Source organism: Caloenas nicobarica, chromosome 25, assembly GCF_036013445.1.
Source record: "Caloenas nicobarica isolate bCalNic1 chromosome 25, bCalNic1.hap1, whole genome shotgun sequence".
Lineage (NCBI taxonomy): Eukaryota > Metazoa > Chordata > Aves > Columbiformes > Columbidae > Caloenas > Caloenas nicobarica.
The window spans coordinates 6,447,053-6,465,909 of NC_088269.1; the positions used below are offsets into that span (position 1 = coordinate 6,447,053).

An 18,857-nucleotide genomic window follows, 5' to 3' on the forward strand; every position below is an offset into this window, starting at 1 on the left:
TCTCTCCAGACAGCACAATGAAGAAAACACATGAAGCAACTGAGAGGAAAAACAGAAATTCCTCAAAATACTCCTCGTGCTCCAGAAAGCAATGCTAAGTGTGTTTTAATAAACACAGGAAAAACTATCGCAATAACTCCTATGTATGTTGCCTGTGTCCATAGATATTTTGTCTCCAATTCAATTAGTTGACTCTTGACACTTGAAAGAAAGAACCGTACTTATATGACAGAATGATGGCCTAAAACAGGAGGCTACTTTTAAAACAAGTATAAGGGAGAAAAGATAAAAATGTATACAGAAGAAACAACATGCATGAAGCACATACCTCTTCCTAAGAGAAACATAAAAGGGTAATTTAAAAGGAAAAATCAAAGGACATTCAAAATAAGTGCTGCTGTTTGAGGAAGGACTTATACAATGGAGAGAACATCTGAAATGCTGCTACAAGAGTAAAGTGTGCAGGTTAACAGCTTAGACGTCAGCACAGGATATACAGGCTGAATTCTATGCAGCGGTTATGACATCTGGAAACCTACAAAAAACCAATGTGGATCCTATTTGGGGCTGACATTCAGAGTGAAGAAACTGTCTTACTATTAGAAATGCACATGACAAGAACTTTACAGAATGTCAACTGGAAGTATTTAGACAGTCAACCGTATAAATAACCTTCTCAGAGCTAAGAAGTTCAGTAATCAGAGGATTAAAACAATTCAAGATCCGTACATCACAATCAGAATCACATGCCAAGACTTCCTGCCCGCAAACTGGGGGGCAAGAGCGGCTCGAATTTCTTTATTTGCAGTATAAAGAAACTTCCTTCATTTGACACTGATTCAGAAACCTGGCAGTTCAAGGTACTGAAGTCTTCTTTACCCAAAGCTCTCCCCTATGCTTTGTCCCAGCTTCCTAATTTTCAAGAAAATAAAGGACGCTGTCTTAGTAGCAAGAGATGATTATATCACTCAACTTTAGATTAAATAATATTTCTAAGAATCATTCCGCACCATTTTACCCTAAATGCGTTGTCTCATAGCATCCATTCACAGCTGTCCATGACAGCAACCCCTCTGACATGCTTACAGTTGCTCTATAACTAAGAGCTACCTCACCTGTTCACTAATTGCGTGAACCAAGTTCAAAGGGATTTTTTTAGCACTTGAGTTTCCAGAGTTACACTGAGTACAGATGGAGACCATCTGTTATCAACTATAAGTTTTTTTAGAGAGAACGGGAGCCTTTTCTTCTAGAGAACCAGCTGGGAGCCAAAGCTTGAAGAGTGTTCTCGAGAGCAAGAGTGAGTTCTCAAAATGTAATTACAAATGCTTTGGTTGCAGATCATTTCTGCACTCCACCCAAAACGAACCAATGCACGAAAAACTTCTTTACCAGTAATGGGACAGTGCTTTGCTTTAAGACACAGAATTAACAGTTATTAACCTAAAACAGGCACAATATAGCAATAGCTATAATACGCTTAAAGGCCTTCAAAATAACTTTGATTCCCCAAAAGCATATGAACTTTCTAAAAAGATACGAGAAGGCTGGCGTCAAGTGATAAACACGAGTGCACACTGGGATCTAGAACTATTATTTGCAAGAGGGAAGGCCTAAAGGATGCTGCATGTATAATAACTGGCAGCTAAAGTGATTGATAAGTTCCAACAGATAAAAATAGCACCACAAAACTAGGAAAGAGGCATGCTGTAAGGAACACATGTGAGACAGCAGCACGGGGAATCTGCTTTAAATATTCCTCCTATTTTTCAGCCACAGAAATTTCCCTAGTTTTTTTTCGGGAAGCACTTCAGAATTTTGCTTTTATACTCTCAGCTGTACTGCAGGATAATATGAAGGTATTTACTTAGAGATTGCTACAACCATATCCAGTTTTAACTGACATAAAAGACGCTTTCAAGGAGAGTGCAAACGGAGATCAATTAATACCATCTGTATTCCTTTTAATTGTGGAAGAAACAGCCCTACTATTGTCCTGAGATCAAATTTCCAGTGCCCTGGAAAAATCCAAGATGGACATCAATTATTTCAGCTTCTCCTTCAGTTAGCTGATGTGTTAACATATTTTCTTAATAATAACAATTTTACAAAAATTCTTACAGCCTTTTAACCTGTGTTCTGTAATAAATGTCAACAAAACAAAAGCAGAACAAGCTGTCTTTATCTAGAGCTTCCAGCCTTAAGACATGCAGCTTGCTATAGCTTAGTTCCTCATGACAACATACCAGGAAAGAGCTCTTTGCTTTTTAACACTTTAATACTAAATATTTCTGTATTATAGTCATCTTGTATTAGTGCAGTAATTCTTGCCTTGTAGTAATATTATATTAAACAGTACTTGTTATTGTAGTCATACTGCAAAAAGATCATGCATAGAACACATAAATGGTAAATTTATTTCCTATTTGTTAAACACATTACTATTTCTGTTGAAAGTGAACGGATAAACAGAACATGCAGGGTAGTGAAACAATACACTTCAGCATTCTGGAGATTAACTGCTTTAGCACTTATCGAAACCTGCTGTGTTAATAAGGTAACACAGTTTGCCTGGACTTCTACACAAGTACTACATCCTGATCTCCCACATCTTCATTGCTTTTGACTAAAGCCAATATTCAAGCTGTGGCTGGGTCCCTCCTTATAGCTTGACCATCACACTACACAATTTTAAAATTATGCTTAATGATGCCAAAGGAAGCTATACCCTGCAGTAAATACTGCTGTAATACAGTCATAATTGTTTGTAATCTCAAAACCCTGCACGCATTTGTTTTGTAACGACTAAAAGACATGATTAAAATTCTCAGCATGCAGCTAATATACTATTACCTTTATTTGTTTTATAGTATTATCTTGTGCTCTCCATCTCACGACTATTGTTTTATTTCACACTAAACAGCAACTTTCTAAAACAAGATGCTTTCAGTTACACTCCTCTACAGCATCAGCGCAATAGGACTTGATCTCCTAGGTACCATCGCCCTACAAATAAAGGCTACTGTACCAATGAGAACTGTCCAGGAAGACAACCCAGGGCATTGCACACCAGCATAAGTTCAGCGAGCTGTTCTGTTTGAACAAAATAGAGGGGGGGAAGTTATCTATTTCAAAGACTCTGATCAAAAAAGACTCCTTAAGTATTGTAATCTGAAATCATTTCCCTCAGCATTCTAAAGATGCAGCACACAACTGCTTAAGAAGTTTCTCAATTTTCACAATTAAATTGCCTATTTGATAGACATACATAAGCCTCAGATACTCGTTACTTTTCTAACTTCGAACACACAAATGGAATATTTCAAACTAAGTGCCTGTAAGAGAGAGAAATCAGTCTTTCTTGTCTGGCAAATGCAACCCCCCCTTTTGTGCCAAAAAGTAAGCAAAGAAATAAAGGTATTAGTGGTACAGGTAACACGAAGGTACAGCAGGTTGCACGGCCAACTCCAGAGTGTGCAACCAAGGCCTCTGATGAGGTGTCAGTTCACAACAGAGATGATTACAGAGGCTGCTGCCCTGCGCGGCCCTCTCTGTCCCTCCAGCAGCAGCTGAATTTCACAGCACAGAACATTAACTTAAACCAACAATTTCATTTAATAGTAATAAACTGGGCTACAAACTGCAGCAGTCGAGGAGCAAAACGCCACTTGCTTTAGCTTTGCGATGGCTGTGGTAACCCCTGACAGACGTGTAAGGTGTCAATATGAATAACTTCCTAAATTACCTCCACAGCACCTGCCCCAATCATGAACAAAAACAACCAACCACAAAAAATCCAATCAGCTGGTGGCGAAATATTCCAGAAAATTTCATCAAGATGCTCTCTAAGTTTTTTCAGCGTGCTTGTGTCAAGCCTTTCTATTCCCAAAGACATCTCAGTAGCCAGTATATGTTAAAACAGTATCACTGTTTAGCTTTTACAAGGATGACCAAAGAATTCTGCCCTCAGACATCTAAAGATAAATGGCATTCATTTAACGATAAGTTATGGTCTTCAAACCAGAACAAAAGAATTTTTTCTTCCACCTCAGAAAGGCATTTTTAAAAATAATAATTAGTAGGAAGGTTCAAGAAATAAAACTGTTGCTCTGAACAAATACTAGCAATACAGCAATTTTTTTCTCAATTAAAAAAAAAGCAACTTAATTCCTGGTTTGGTCTGGAAGTATATTAATGACACATGAAACAGAAGTGACAGTTATACTTTAAAGAAATCTCTCATACATATTTAATCAGGGCTTTACTGTAGAAATTGCACTGCAACAGTGGGATTACTTATTTTAGAGTCTAGTGTGCATAGTATTGCTCATTCCCTGCATATCACTGATGGATGGTGGACTCGGCACTGAACGTTCTTTACTCCACGCTTATCACCTCTTTGGCTGACGTGATGAGGGAGGCCCAACATCTACGCTTCCTCACTCCAGCTGTGTCGAAGGGATAGTGCTCGCCTGATACCCAAGAGTCAGCAACTCAAGTCTTCTCCTTCATTACAATTTCCGTATGAACTCCCTTTATTTTTAGGTATTGCAACAATGGGCCACCACATCCTCCCCTTCTTTCTTTCCACAACAGGGGCAGGTATTGTGAGTCTTACCAGCCTGTTACCTACCATAGAAACAACACCAAAGTCAAGTACAGTGTTTAATCCAAAATGTCACAAGGAATGCCAAAAAAATTCCAATGCTGCTGAAAAGCACAGGAGAGTTACTGACTGAGATCGCTGACCTCAAATCGCGATTCAGTACTGACACATTTTATCGATCACAAGAAAACACCCACGCAAACTGCGTCTTACCTTATCCTTTTCGTGGGGAAGGAGACATACTGGAGGGAGACAGGAAAGAGACTCTGAACTCTCCTTCCCATCGGCATTAGTGGTTGCTTTAGTGTTGAGTTGGTACAGAGGTCCATCTTTAAGGAGCCTGCCATGGCCAACAGCACGTTTGACAGCTAATCGTAGTTGCTGGTGAAAAATGGAGGCAGCGCTACCTCCAAATAATGCAGACACATCTTTCTGACCTTTCAGAAAGCGCTCGATGTTCTTCAGGGATGAGCCACTAGACTCAGCCAAGCCCTCAATTGCCCGTTTGATAAGTTTATTCCAGTCCACGTTCGGTTTACCGTCCAACTTGCCATGGTTCCGAGGCTTTGGAAGTGCTATTCTCCCAGGATTATCAGGATCCTTATAGGAGTTGAGACCCTTGTTGGAGACTTTTAAAATAGTTCCATCTTTAACACTCAACTCTAACTGTTCCAGAACAGTTTTGCGGTCCAAACCGTGCGAAGATGACACTGCATTGCATATCCTTTCCTCTGAAGGACGCTGTTTTTGCTTCTTTACCTTTTTGATTGCCTCCAAAATCCACTCTGTATACAGCGGGTTGGCGAGTTTTACCATGGTGAAGAATTCTGTATATCCATAGAGTCGTTATCCTTTATCCTGATGCTGAACAAGTTTCACACGATGAGAAAACAGATTCTCGAATGACAGGAACCAGCTAACCATAGCATACACGTTTTCTGTTCTGAATTATTCCTCCTTTCTCAAACATTATTTGTTTTCGCACTGAAGAGAAGAAAGCAAAACAATCAGAAACTTCCTCATTCTTTTCAATAAATTCCATAACAGCTTCAGAGAAAGTTTTTCCACAAAGCCATAAAAATTTCAGCATATCTCACCTCAGCTTCAGGTATGCACACTCACGATCAGAAGAACTGCAACATTAGGCCTGAAAGAAAACAAGGAGAGAGACATTTCCAAAGAACAGTTAGAAAAGAAAAAATTAGGAGCCAACATTAATTCATTAAACACACAGCAGAATTTTAAACCACTACTACAGTTCTGGAATACTTAAGGTTTTATCTTCACTACTAATAAAAGCATGCTTTAACACTGAAATACCTTCATACAACCTAGTGAAAAAAAGTGTGCCCTTTTAATTTCAATCCATAAGTCAGTATAAATTCTACATGAAGTTTTATATAATTACTGAGCATAACCTTAATTAATGGGGGAGACAACGACAACACAACGAAGATTTTTTAAAACATTAAAAAACCAGCAGCTCTCTTCATTTTTGCACATGGAAGACGCTGCCTGAAACTTCAAAAGAAAGCAGTAGGAATAGCCAAGAGTCTTCGGCAAACAGCAAGAAACTTTCAGAGCTCTTCCAGGAGTGTAATCATAGGTCTGATTCCCTCCTGCTAAGAAAAGCTACGACAGTTGTTCCATCAAGGAAAAAAAGTGAAGAAACGCAGCTGGAGACTGTAATTAAATGTTCCACTTTCAGAGACCACAGAAAAGAAGAATACAACATTATAATCTTCAGCATAGATGAGGCACACCAAGAACACTTAAGGACAAAGTAAGAGGTGACCATACACAATGAAGAAGGAATGCTTATGACTTTGCTAATTAAAGATGCAGATGTAAGGATATGAGGCTCTACTTCACAGCCTTTAGTTGTCTTTAACAAAGACTTTCTCTAAGTGTGATAACAGTATGTTCTGCTGAAGTTCTACTGCAAGCATACACTAATTGAGAAGGATTTATAAACTGTTTATTATAAGGAATAACGATCTTCTGCAAGGGAAGTTTTAGTCACAAGGTAGTCCTCAACGTAATTCTCCCATTCTGCTTTCTTGCTAATACTGAAAGATTTATCAACACACAGAACACATTTGCATACAGACATCAGACACAATTGCGCAGCTCCATATAGCCAGTACGGGAAAGATTCGGAACTACTGTTGAGACCAGAAAGGATGCAGCACTTTCCCAGAGTTCTTTTACCCTGCAAACAACAGACATAAAGGCAAACACGGTCCCCAAGACCTGCCTGCCCGGCAATGAGCAGCTGTGCTCCCCGGGTGCCCCCGCACGCTCGGATCCCGAGGCCGAGCAGGACGCGGTGCTCGGTCCCCAGCAGAGCTCCGTGCGCAGGACGTTACGTAACCGCCCGGCCAGGCTGGGGCGACACCGGGACGCTCCCGACGCCGGGTCGCTCACCCGCTCGCGATCTGCGCGACAAGCGGCTCCTGCACCTGCTACCGCTCGTCCCCGTCCCCATCCCGGACAGCCCCGCACACGGCGCGCCGAGGAGCGCGGTGCCTCAGCCGAGGAACTCGCACCAGCGGAATCAGGAGGAACGGGGCGCAGGCCGCGGCCCCGGCAGCCCGCCGGGCCCCGCACCGTTCTTCGCCCCCGCGGAGACGGGCGGTGTAGCCCCGCTCCTCGCACCGGTTCGGCCGGGCCCGCGCCCGCCTCAGCCGCGCTCTCTGGCGCCAGAGGCAGAGGGGAGCTCAGCCCGCAGCCCCCCGGCCTGCACCGCTCGCCTCATCCGCGCCGCGCCGTGGCCGCCGCCTCCCCAGCGTGTAGGCCCGGCGGGCCCCAGCGGAACGGGCGGCCGTGTCCGGGCCTGGCGCAGAGCGGCGGGGCCGGAACAGGCCGCGAGCCTGGAGCGCTCAGCGGGCCTTCCCCTTCTCCAGGCCACGGAGCTCGCCAGTCCACCTGTCTCTGAGTTCCCCGGCACCGGGCACCCGAGCCGGGGTGGTCCCGCCAGCGCTACTCACCGAGGCCTGCGAGAGCCGGGAACCGAGAGGCAAAGGCCGGACGGCGGCGAAGCCCGAAACTGACACGGCGGCCATCTTGGGTCCGGAGCTCTGCGGCGGGGGGAGGGGGCGTGCGAGGGGAACAGCCCGCGGCGGGCGGGGGCGCGCGCGGGGAACAGCGCGGTGGGGCGGGAGCGGCCGCCGCCGGGGAGCGCCGCGGAGCCGGGACTGCGGCAGCGCGGGAGGTGGGGCCGCTGCTGGGCCGGCCGGAGCGCCCGGGCCGCCGCCCCGGGGCCGGCTGCGAGCGCGGCCCGCGGCGCCATGTGCGCGGAGTGCGCGGGGCCGGGCCGGGGCGGGAGGGCGGCGGCGCTCGGTGAGGGCGGTGGGGAGACCCCGCGGCCCGAAACCGCGCGACTGCGACCGAGGGTCCGGCCAGCGGCTGCTCCCACCGCCGAGGGCCCGGCGGGAACGGCCGGGCGGCGGGAGGGCTCTGGCAGCGGGTGCTATAACGCGCGAGGTGGGAAGCCCGTCTCTTAGCCTTAGTGAAGCTTAACCCTTGGAACAGCGGCTCTGGGTTTTTTTGACGTAAAACGACTGAAGTGATGTAGAATTCTGAAATAACGGCACCGTTTACCTCGGAGACCGGGTGCACTTTGCGCGTACCTCAGTTGTGCACATTTAAAGGCCACTCTGTCCTTAGGCATCTTTGTGAGGTAATTCGTGTAACTTTCTGACATCTTTCATATGTTTTAGTTTGTAGATTAAAAACGCGCTGCTAAAACATCACCTGTTCTACAGGGAGAGAGCTTGAGAGCTCTCTGGGCGCTGCGGTCCCGGCTCGCGGAGCTGTGTGTCGCTGGGAGCGGCGGTCCGGCCACGGCCCATGGACGTGGTTCTGTTCTGCGCTGCAGAGGAACAGCGCTGCACCGGCATTGATGAAAGAAACATGCACATTCTCATTTTACAGCACTGTCTCCTAGGTTATATTTGGTCGACAGAATCTCATTTTGTTACCTGTCCTGAATGGCTCTGTGCTGTGTGTAATTACCTGACTTTTTCTGACCTCTGGCTCGGTTTACCAGTTGTGTATGCACATTATAAAGTTGGCATTCTTCACCATCGCCTTAAAGGACAACTATTCTGTTAAGTTTCATGTGAGCTTCCCTTTCTGGAAAATAAAAAAATCTTAGGAAACGTTGTGGAGACAGTGTTGATAAACCAAACTTGAGATGTTTTCTGAATGGCTTTGTAAGAGGAACTCTTTTGATGTTTTAACAGAATGGGTTTTTCAATGCGAAGGTAAATGTTTTCGGTGAGTGACTTATTACTTGAAGCCAATGGAGTCTGAGATGCTATTGTACGAGGTACCGTACAAACTGTTCTGTTTCTGCCATGTAGACTACAGAGGTCTGGCCTTGTCAGAGTTGGATTCTCCCTACAAATTAATCTCTTCTCCCACCTCTTCCTGAGTCTTCAAAATGCAAGTGGTTCTATGCTGCATGGCTTCCAGTGCCTTAAATTGCAAGGCTGTGGTGCTACATTCAGAAAAGCTAATGGATATAAATGTAATTTCCAGATAAGAAAATAAAGCAAGACTAAGAGGATTCAGTACATAACAGCAAAACCCAATTGTGTTCCTACAACATGGAGTATCAGTCTGTAGACTCTCCTCTGTTTCAAAATTGGCACCATTGCAAAATTAATTGCTTTTGTTTACTATTATAAATTTTAAAATGGCCTGTTTTCTTCTTCTCTCTGTTTTATTTTCACAGCACAGGCTAACAGTGAAATCATCAGAATTCCTGCATATGGCAAACTACAGATGGTAAGGAATTCTTTTATCATAAAGACAGTGCACAGTTTGGCAACATCATTTTGTAGCACTGCTCTTTGACTGTGCTCGGGTTTCTCTGGGGGTTCAGGTACTGTATCTGAAGTACAGTACCCTTCAATGAGCGGTTTTCAGGCTGTCAGTAAATAACCAGCAAAATGAAATTCTCTTCTGGCAGCATCTCCTGCCATGTTCTCCTTTTAGGTTCCAGTTTATATAAACTCCCAAGCCACTGTGAAGACTGACTTTCAGAACAAAACATGATCTTTATGCTAACAGTTTGGAAACAGCCAGGAAGCATTTCTGCAGCAGTGAGCAGTGGTGTAACTGCAAATTGTTCTCTGCAGGTGCCAGCAAGATACTTGAATAAACCTGTCTGATTTTAAATCCCCTTTTTCCTCAACAACCTTTTCCTTTGGTGTGCTGAAATAATTATCAGCCCTATGGTTGCTTTTGTTTTGGCACCAACATTCTTGATGGCTAAAGAAACTGAAGTAATCCTAGGAAAAATACAGAAGTGACAACATCATGAACTGGGTAAAATACTAACAATTTTGATGATGGGTGCAAGCAGTCAGAGGGAAATAGCAGTTTTTTAAACAATGTGTAATACAGTCAAAACTGATTTGCATTTCATGAGACAAAAAAGAAATGCTTATATTGAAAAGACATGTCCCATGACTGTTGATTTTTAAGGTCTAGGTTAAAAACAGACAGGTTTGAGTTTCTCAGAGAACCAAATGTATAAAGGCTTGATGTCGTTGTTGTTCAATTTAACTGTGTGCTGCTTTCTGTCTGTGGTACCTATGTGATTCCCATTGATACAGTCCCCAAGACCCTCATAGACTGGTACAAGAATCTTTACAATACCTTTGTGTTAAAATTAAAGTGATTATATTAAAATCATAAATAATTATTTTAAATTTAGAAGTGCTGCAATTAAATGACAAAGTATTACCCCTTTGCTCTCAAATGTCTAATTCATTACGGTAATTTGAATTAGATATTTAAAAAGCATTATCTGATGTTTTAAAAATGCATTTGATAGAAATGATGACTGTAAAAGATAAATTAATGGAAGCATAATTTCTCCTTCATTATTTTCTGCTATAGCAAAAAGCTTGTCTAGTGCATGTTGAATTATCTAATACTTTGAATAAGGATGTAAGCATACAGTGATATCAAAAGGTGATGTCAGAGTAAATAAACTGACCTCCACCTGATTTTTGGGGAAAAATAGCTACAGCGTATCCATGGAAAATAAGATCTCATATGAACTCTGAACTGTGCCGTGTTTTGCACAGTTTTTGCATTTAATCCGTCCATTCAGCTTATTCCTCTTCCACACTTGGTGATACCGCTGCTGAAAAGCTCGTTCCACAGTCCTGACGCGCAGTCGGGTTCGAGGGCTCGGGCCCGTTCAGCGCCTGTGCAGCAGCCCCGACCGGTCCCGTCCTCCCGTGTAACAGAGGTTGCATGCCTGGGCAGCTTATTTAATGGGACAGAAAGGACTTATTTTTCATTGTTCTTGTATGTTTGTTCCCAACAGAGCAGTAAGATTGGGAAATTATTTGTAACAGCACCTGCCTGACTCAGAAAGTCCAAAGATCTGCTGTACAAACATCTGCTCCAATTATGCAAAGTAATCACTTGGCATAGAGTTTAGATGCATTTTGTATGACAAGTGTCACTCCCGTGCCAGCTGGGTTGTTTTCAGCAGTGCCGCTGCTCTGTGGTGAACAAACCAGCAAAACAATTCAGCGGAAAGCACTTGCCTGGCTGCTCCGCGCTGTAGAAATGGGGTTACCGAACACATTTTATAGACTATACCAAGACGCCCACCCTAAAAAAGGATAGTCTTTAAAAAAAAAAAAAAAATCAGAATTAAGCACCGTCTCTAGGCCGCGCCGTGCTGTCCCAGTTCCGATCGCGGCTCCGCCCGCCCGGGCCGCTCGGCTCCGCCCCTTCCGGCGGCCTCAGCGGGAGGGGTGTTGCCGGGCGTGTGCTTGTCCGGAACCCGGGCAGGCCGCTGGCCCAATCGGAGCTGAGCGCAGCGCGCCGGTCTGTTGTGTCATCACCCGCACGCCTCTCCTCGGCCTATTGGGCGTAGCTGGTAGCGAGGTACCCAATCAGAGCGCTCGCTGCCAACTCCCCCCCGCAAGCTTTTCGCGCTGCCAATCCGCGCGCCGAGGGGCGGGGCTTGTTGCCGCGGGGACGCGGGCGCGAGGCCGGTGAGGGGGCGCGCGGAGGCGTCGCTGCCGTGCCGTCGCCGCCATGATCCACAGCCTGTTCCTGATCAACGCCGCCGGGGACATCTTCCTGGAGAAGCACTGGAAGAGCGTCGTCAGCCGCTCCGTCTGCGACTACTTCTTCGAGGCGCAGGAGCGGGCCTCGGAGGCGGAGAACGTGCCGCCGGTGATCCCCACTCCGCACCACTACCTCCTGAGCGTCTACCGCCACAAGATCTTCTTCGTGGCTGTCATCCAGAGCGAGGTGCCGCCGCTCTTCGTCATCGAGTTCCTGCACCGCGTGGTCGACACCTTCCAGGTGCGGCGGGGCGGGGGCCGGTCGGCGCGTGCCGGGGTTTGCGGGAGCCAGAGCCCTCGGTCACCGCCGTGGGGAGAAGGGGAGCGGGGCGGAGGACGAACAGGGAGCCCTTCCAGTCAGCAGCCGTTAGTTTTCTCTTTTTCCTGCCTCGTAATTCTTATCCCGCACCTGTGAGGATCTGGAGGCCTTGCGGTGATGAGGGATGTACCTTGGGATGGCGAGGGATTCAAGATCAGCCTGTGCATACAGGAGGGACCTCTCAGCAACCAAGATTTACATCTCTGCTTTGCAGCCTCGTCTCTTCAAGGACCTGTGAACTAAGACCTTGTTCTCACAAGGAGTTTTGGCGATTCACGGCCATGTGTTTTAGTCAATTAGTGACAACCTACCTATGTGCTTACATCTAGTGATATTTCTTGGAAGCGTATTTGCTTCCTGTAGAAGTGAGTCGCAGGAGTTGCCCCAGAGCAGCCACGTTCCCTCTGTGCTATGACTGATATGACTGCTGGTCAGTTTAGAGAAATAATGACGATTTCTGTCTCATGCCTGCCAACAACAGGATTGCGTTCTCTGGATTTGCAACGTCTTGTGACCAGCGACTTGCCAGAGTACAGGAGATGTGGGTGCTTGGTCAAATGAGCATCATGTGAGTTTTTGCTTCCAGGTGCCAATCAGAACACGAGTGTAGGCTGAGTTACATATCACTGAGTTCAGGGAGTGGATTCGCTCGCTGTTCAGGCCAAAAATGTGCCATGTCAGTCACGTAGGTCTTGTTTTTTATGAGGGGATGAGGTGTGAGTGTCTTCACTGTCCCGGCCCTGTGTTAAAATATGACACGTCTGAAAAAGAAGTAGTGTTTGTAGTGCAGAACTAGGAATTCTCTGGCATCACAGTTTATGTATATTCTTGTTTAATCAATTGCAGTTGAGCCACTTCAAGTGCTAATTAAAAAAATCTCAGCTATCAAAGGGAATTTTGTTATATAGAAAGGAAATAAGATCTTGTGATGATGTGATTTTCCAGCTTGCTGGGCCAGCGGCAGCGCTGTGCTCAGAGTTGTGTGTGTCTGTTGGAGTGGTCAGTCTGTGCTTGTACCAATACATTGAGTTTTAGTGTTGTTTCACCTCCTCCGAGAAAAGCCTTGATTTATTTCTGTGTGAGAGGACACTGAACTGAGTGATCACTAAGACTCTTTCAGAGATTGTTGAGTAATTATTTCTTTTGCACAGGATTACTTTGGTGTCTGTTCAGAGGTGATGATCAAGGATAATGTTGTGGTGGTTTATGAGGTGCTGGAAGAGATGCTGGACAATGGTTTTCCATTGGCAACAGAGTCTAATATTCTTAAGGAACTGATAAAACCTCCCACTATCCTGCGAACAGTTGTCAACACCATCACAGGTACAGGGAAATAAAAATTAGATAAACTGGGGAGGCCATGTGACAGTATTCCTGCATAAATAAATTAGGACATGGGCAAAGAAAATTTATGTTGTCCCATATAACTCTAAACCTCAATTTAGGTGTATTTAGAGAGTTCTGTGTTAGTGCTTTGCTTTGAGGTTACTTTCAGTTCCAGAACCAGCTGCACTTTTTTTTTTCTTTTTTTTCTTTTTTTAAACAAAACCAGACAGATTACATTTTCAGATTTCCAGTTACAGCCATGACATGACTGTAGTCATGGTGTTTGGTGTGGGTTTGTTGTTGGGGTGGCTTTTTGTTTTGTTTTGGGGGGGGGGGGGGGTTTGTATTTTTTTTAAAAACTTTCCCATGCCTTGTGGTATGTTTTAGAGCTGGATGTAAGAGAGATGTAAATTGTAGAATACGAACAGTGAGTCTGGAAAAGCAACTTCTCTCCTACAAAGAAACAGAGATTCTCAGGGATTAATTACAAGTTATATGAGGCCAAGGACTTGTTCTGTAGCATTATCTAACTTATGTGGTTGCCGTGATTGCCTTTCTTTTTCCAGGAAGCACTAATGTGGGTGACCAGCTTCCTACTGGACAGCTATCAGTGGTGCCTTGGAGACGTACTGGTGTAAAATATACCAACAATGAGGCGTATTTTGATGTAACTGAGGAGATAGATGCAATCATTGACAAATCAGGTATGGAAGTTGCTTCTGGCTAAGACAAGGGTAACTTGTTCTGGTAGGTTTTCAAAGAGGAGCTCCCTCATCTAAGTGTGGAAAGCCGTATTCCTATTCTTACACCAGAATGCTGCCAACTTTGAGGTGCTATTCACTCAGAAATTTGAGCGACATACAAAAGTTTTCACTCGTCCCTGTTGCGTCTTGTAAGCAACTCTCTATTGGGAAAATAAGAAGTGAGTGAAAATTGCGCCTAGCACTGTCTCCTTCGTTTTTGTGCATGTTATTCCTGTTAGAGTTGGGAGCTATTGTCATTGGCCATTAAAATCGACATTGCTGGTGTCAATGGTTCTTATTTATATGCATCTCTGTAAAAGTTGTTGAGAATGAGAAAAATGTTGAGTGGGCAACATAATGAGCCATGATACTTCATAAAGACAATAAATTTCCTTCTTTCCCATTGATAGTTTTTCTACATTGGGATTTTTTTGATCAGGTTCACATAACCTCCCATGTTTATTGTTGCAGGTTCCACAATTACTGCTGAAATCCAAGGGGTGATTGATGCTTGTGTTAAGCTGACTGGGATGCCAGACCTTACCCTGTCCTTTATGGTAAAGCTCAAAGATGTATCTTAAGTATTCTGAAAAGGGTTTCCCAGCCCTGCTACTAGGATTTCAGTCTCATGCTGATGGATTCCAGTAGATCAGAATGTGGGTATGCCAAACCAAAAGAGAAAGAACAGAAAATGGAAACTCACAGTGAACATCAGCAACTTTGAGCCTAAAGGTTTTATTTTCAGATCCTTTGCTGAAAGTACTGTTAGTGTGTGCTGTGACTAAGTTTCTGAGATACAGTGGTGCTTTAGGCAGATATCCTAAAGGGCTATCTTTTTTATGAGTATGCATCAATGTAATTATTTGATATGACTAAATTTTCTAAAAGAGGATAGAGGTTATTGAGCACTGCTATCACACAGATGTAACAGCGTCAAAGAGCTTAACATGTGTGAATGTAGATACCTTCAAGTGGGCAGAGTGCATTGGATGGTAGGCCCTTCATGGATAGAAGATTGAGAGGAAGAACACGTTATTTGTGGAGTCTCCTTCTCTGGAGACACACACAACCTCCCTGGACACGATCCTGTGCTACCTGCTCTAGGTGTACCTGCTTTAGCAGGGGGATTAGACTAGATCATCTCCAGAGGTCCCTTTCAACCCCAACCATTCTGCGATTCTGTGACTTTAAGTAGTACTGCCTTCACTAACTCTCTTTCATTTCAGAACCCTCGGTTATTGGATGATGTCAGCTTTCATCCGTGTGTGCGTTTTAAGCGCTGGGAGTCAGAGAGAATACTCTCCTTCATTCCACCCGATGGAAATTTTCGCTTGCTCTCCTACCATGTCAGTGCTCAGAAGTAGGTGATGAATGTAGTGCTGTGAATTACAAAATTTGGATCTTCCCGGCTAGTTAAAAAAAAAAAAAAAAGAGTAAAGTAATTGCTTTTAAAGATGGGGTGGCATGTTGTGCCCAATGAATTAGAGGTGCAAGGTAACTTGCATTTTTCCTTTTTTTAAAACACTCTGTGTTTGGAGCAGTGATTCTGTCATTGATTGACAAGGATTTTCTGTTCATGTCTTTACTCTAGTCTTGTGGCAATTCCTGTCTACGTTAAACACAACATCAGTTTCCGCGATAGCAGCTCACTGGGACGTTTTGAAATCACAGTGGGACCGAAGCAGACTATGGGGAAGACTGTAGAGGGAGTGATGGTAACTAGCCAGATGCCAAAAGGTGTCTTAAATATGACCCTCACAGCCTCTCAGGGAACACATATCTTTGATCCAGTTACAAAGGTGAGAGGAAAGAGAGGAATTAGATATTATTTTCTTAATCTGTTTTACCTTCCAGCAAATGAAGTTGAGCTGTTCATGCTTACTTAAACGTTTACTTGAACGTCACTTTTCTGAAGGCAGTATCTGTGCTTCAGCCACTTGGAAAGGAGGTGATTCTGCATTTTTGTCACTGTTACACATAGGGAATGGGGCCTGTAGCACAAGTAGTGGAAATATCATTCATGGTAGGCTTTTGGGGAACCTCGCGGAAAGAGAGAGGGAGAACAAAGGTCTGAGGCAGCTGCTCCTTAAACCTGTACTGTGTCTGTCCAATATGAAAGGCAAGATACTAAAGCAAAGACCTTTTCCATAGAGAAACATTAAAAGCTGTCATTGGAAGAGGACTCTTCTTTAGAGGGTGTTACAGCATCTCTGTTTCACTGCTGCATTTTCTGTTCCTTGAAGTTGCTGTCATGGGATGTGGGGAAAATAAACCCCCAGAAGCTGCCAAGCCTGAAGGGGAGCATGAGCCTGCAAGCTGGGACATCAAAACCAGATGAAAACCCCACCATTAACCTGCAGTTTAAAATTCAGCAGCTGGCTATATCTGGTAAGTGACCATCGGGTAAAGAAGCTGAATATTCTCTGCTGTGTCAGTGCTCGCTCTGCACGTAGCTGAAGCAGCTCTGCAGACCTTCTGAAGTACATTCTATCTGGAACATGTTCTTCGGGTAAAAAAAATCATGTGCATTGACTACAGATACAGATGTTCTCTCTGACGCTATGTGAAACAGTCTATCTGCATGTCCTTGCATTCCATGCTTACAGACCTATAAAGCATTTTAGGGTATGGATGTGTTTGTAAAGTATGATTCTGACAATTAGCAGTTGTCAGCTTTTCTCTATTCTGTTTACTGCTTGTTAAAACTTTCCCTGGTCTTTTATCCTGAATGCCTGTCTGCTTTGCTTGTGGCAGCACTCAGTTTTACGCTGTGTTTGTTTGCCTTTAGGACTGAAGGTGAATCGCTTGGACATGTATGGGGAGAAGTACAAGCCCTTCAAAGGGATAAAATACATGACTAAGGCTGGCAAGTTTCAAGTCCGAACCTAGAGGATCCCGATAGTGAGGAAGAGCACTTTCCTGTTTCTCCTGTCCCTGGCTGCTGGATACAGCCTCTTACCCCATCCATCTGTTTAGTGTTGCTCCTTTGCCTGTAGTAGCATGAGCAGGAGAGCCAGTGCTTAGGGTGCTGGGGAGCAGGGAGAAGTAAGGTTGATCTGAAACCATCTCATCCCTAGCGGAGTCTGAAGTATTTGGAACAATGGCAGGTGGGAGAGGTGTTCAGGTCCCTTGGGATTAGTGAGTCAGCTGTGTAAGCTTGTATCACCTTCATTTTGCTGTCTTAAAGGAAATTTTAGGGATTTATTGTCTTTTGTAACTGCTCTTACGTTTTGGTTGGCCTTTATCCCCTTGTAGATGATACAAAGTTGAATTTCCACAAACTTCAACTCCAGCATGACGTTCCAGCATCTGCTCTTCTCCATCACTGGGCATTAGGGTGGAGAGCTGTGTAGTTCTTGGCAGCAGAGAGATCATCTGTCTCAAAGAGATTGGAAGAAGTGGAAAGGTAGATTGTCCCACCCAGGGTGGGAAATTAAGAAGCCTGATATTGGGGATGGTGCCACAGAGGGAGGAAGAAGTGGATGTTTTTTCTAGATATTTCGTAAGCCATCTTGGTCATCAAGTATCTTGAATCTTTGAAGACAGTCTGGAAACCCATCCAAATCTTAGTATAGTATCCTGTGAAGGGCTGACTGTAGCACACGTGATCTTGTAACTGAAGGGTGGTGACATCTGAATGTAATTCTGCTTCTCTTATCTAGTCAGTATTTGAAGGTAGGGATTCTCCTAGCTTCTTTTGGGAGTCAGGAAAGAGACCGAGTGGCAGGAGAATTTTTGTGGATGCATAGCACTCTGGAAACTGGAGCTGTGGCTAAATGAAGACAATCACTATCCTTCTAACTTGTTGGAACCTCTTTTTGTCCCTGCCTGCCTGTTACAAATGAAGGTGGTACTGCTGTTCTGCTCACTGATGTCTTTGAGATAATTGTGTCCTCGTACCTTTGTAGTGTTTCTGGCTATCCTACCTCATTCCAGTTCCTGTACCAGTCAGCTGCTGTGCAGGTGGATTCAAGCCCACCCTGGATTTTTCACTGGGACCATCTCTTCTGCAGGAGCTGTTGCTGCATCTGCCCATTCCAGTCTGTGCTGCATCTCTCTGTACAGCATAAATACGAAATGAGAGGAATCTGCACTATTCCATATTGTCTGTAATGTGATCTTTGGCCTCTAGATATCAATGTGTTTTCTCTGTGGTAGCAGAACTTGTCCCTAAGCTTCTGTACAAATGACTACAGCATCTGTCAGGTGGCTGTGGAGTCCAGCATGTAGAGTTCATGCTTGTGAACAGAACAAGGTGACCCTAACCAAAGGATAATATACATTCCAGTTTGCATGTGATGGATACTTACAGTGGATGAGTGGCATCTTGCTTGTAGAATTGCAAGTTCTATTGCAACTGATAAACGCCATAGCGGGTGGCCCTACTGCTGAGCATGTTCAGTGCAAATATAACCTTCAGCAAGGGCATCAATAAAATTCATTTTTACATCGTCTGTGTCATTTCAGAGTGGTCTGTGTGGGCTTTACAAGAAATAGGTGGTATTAGAGGCGGAAGGTAAATTACACCAACTGGACTGTGCATAGTGGGTGACTTAGGGAGATAAATGTCTTTATGCAATTGGGATTGTAAGTTTGGGACTAAATCTCTGTCCAAAAAGCTAAAATGAATTACTTCATTGCTAATTTTCCTTTGTGTTTCCCAAAAGGAGTGCTGAGCTCTTAGAATTGTAGAACATTTAGGGTTGAAGGGACCTTCCCAGCTCCCCCAGTGCCACCCCTGCCATGCGCAGGGACAT

General features: G+C 44.5%; 2 protein-coding genes across 3 annotated transcripts in view; one reads left to right on the forward strand and one right to left on the reverse strand.

Annotated features, from left to right (window-relative positions):
* KAT6A (lysine acetyltransferase 6A) overlaps positions 1–7,685 on the reverse strand; it is a 29,519-nt gene extending 21,834 nt beyond the window's left edge. For both annotated transcript variants that reach the window (XM_065651504.1, XM_065651503.1), the window contains exons 1-3: positions 7,597–7,685; positions 5,704–5,753; positions 4,820–5,590 (exon numbers count right to left, since the gene is read on the reverse strand). In XM_065651504.1, coding sequence (XP_065507576.1) covers positions 4,820–5,422 — 603 coding nt within the window. In that variant the 5' untranslated portion in view covers positions 5,423–5,590; positions 5,704–5,753; positions 7,597–7,685. The remainder of the gene's footprint in view (positions 1–4,819; positions 5,591–5,703; positions 5,754–7,596) is intronic.
* Positions 7,686–11,658: 3,973 nt separating this feature from the next.
* Positions 11,659–18,667, forward strand: AP3M2 (adaptor related protein complex 3 subunit mu 2). Its single transcript, XM_065651695.1, has 8 exons — positions 11,659–11,953; positions 13,183–13,354; positions 13,924–14,061; positions 14,572–14,657; positions 15,327–15,460; positions 15,692–15,899; positions 16,344–16,488; positions 16,889–18,667. The coding sequence occupies exons 1-8, from the start codon at positions 11,681–11,683 to the stop codon at positions 16,987–16,989; spliced, it is 1,257 nt and encodes a 418-aa protein (XP_065507767.1). The 5' UTR covers positions 11,659–11,680; the 3' UTR covers positions 16,990–18,667.
* The last annotated feature ends 190 nt before the right edge of the window (positions 18,668–18,857 follow it).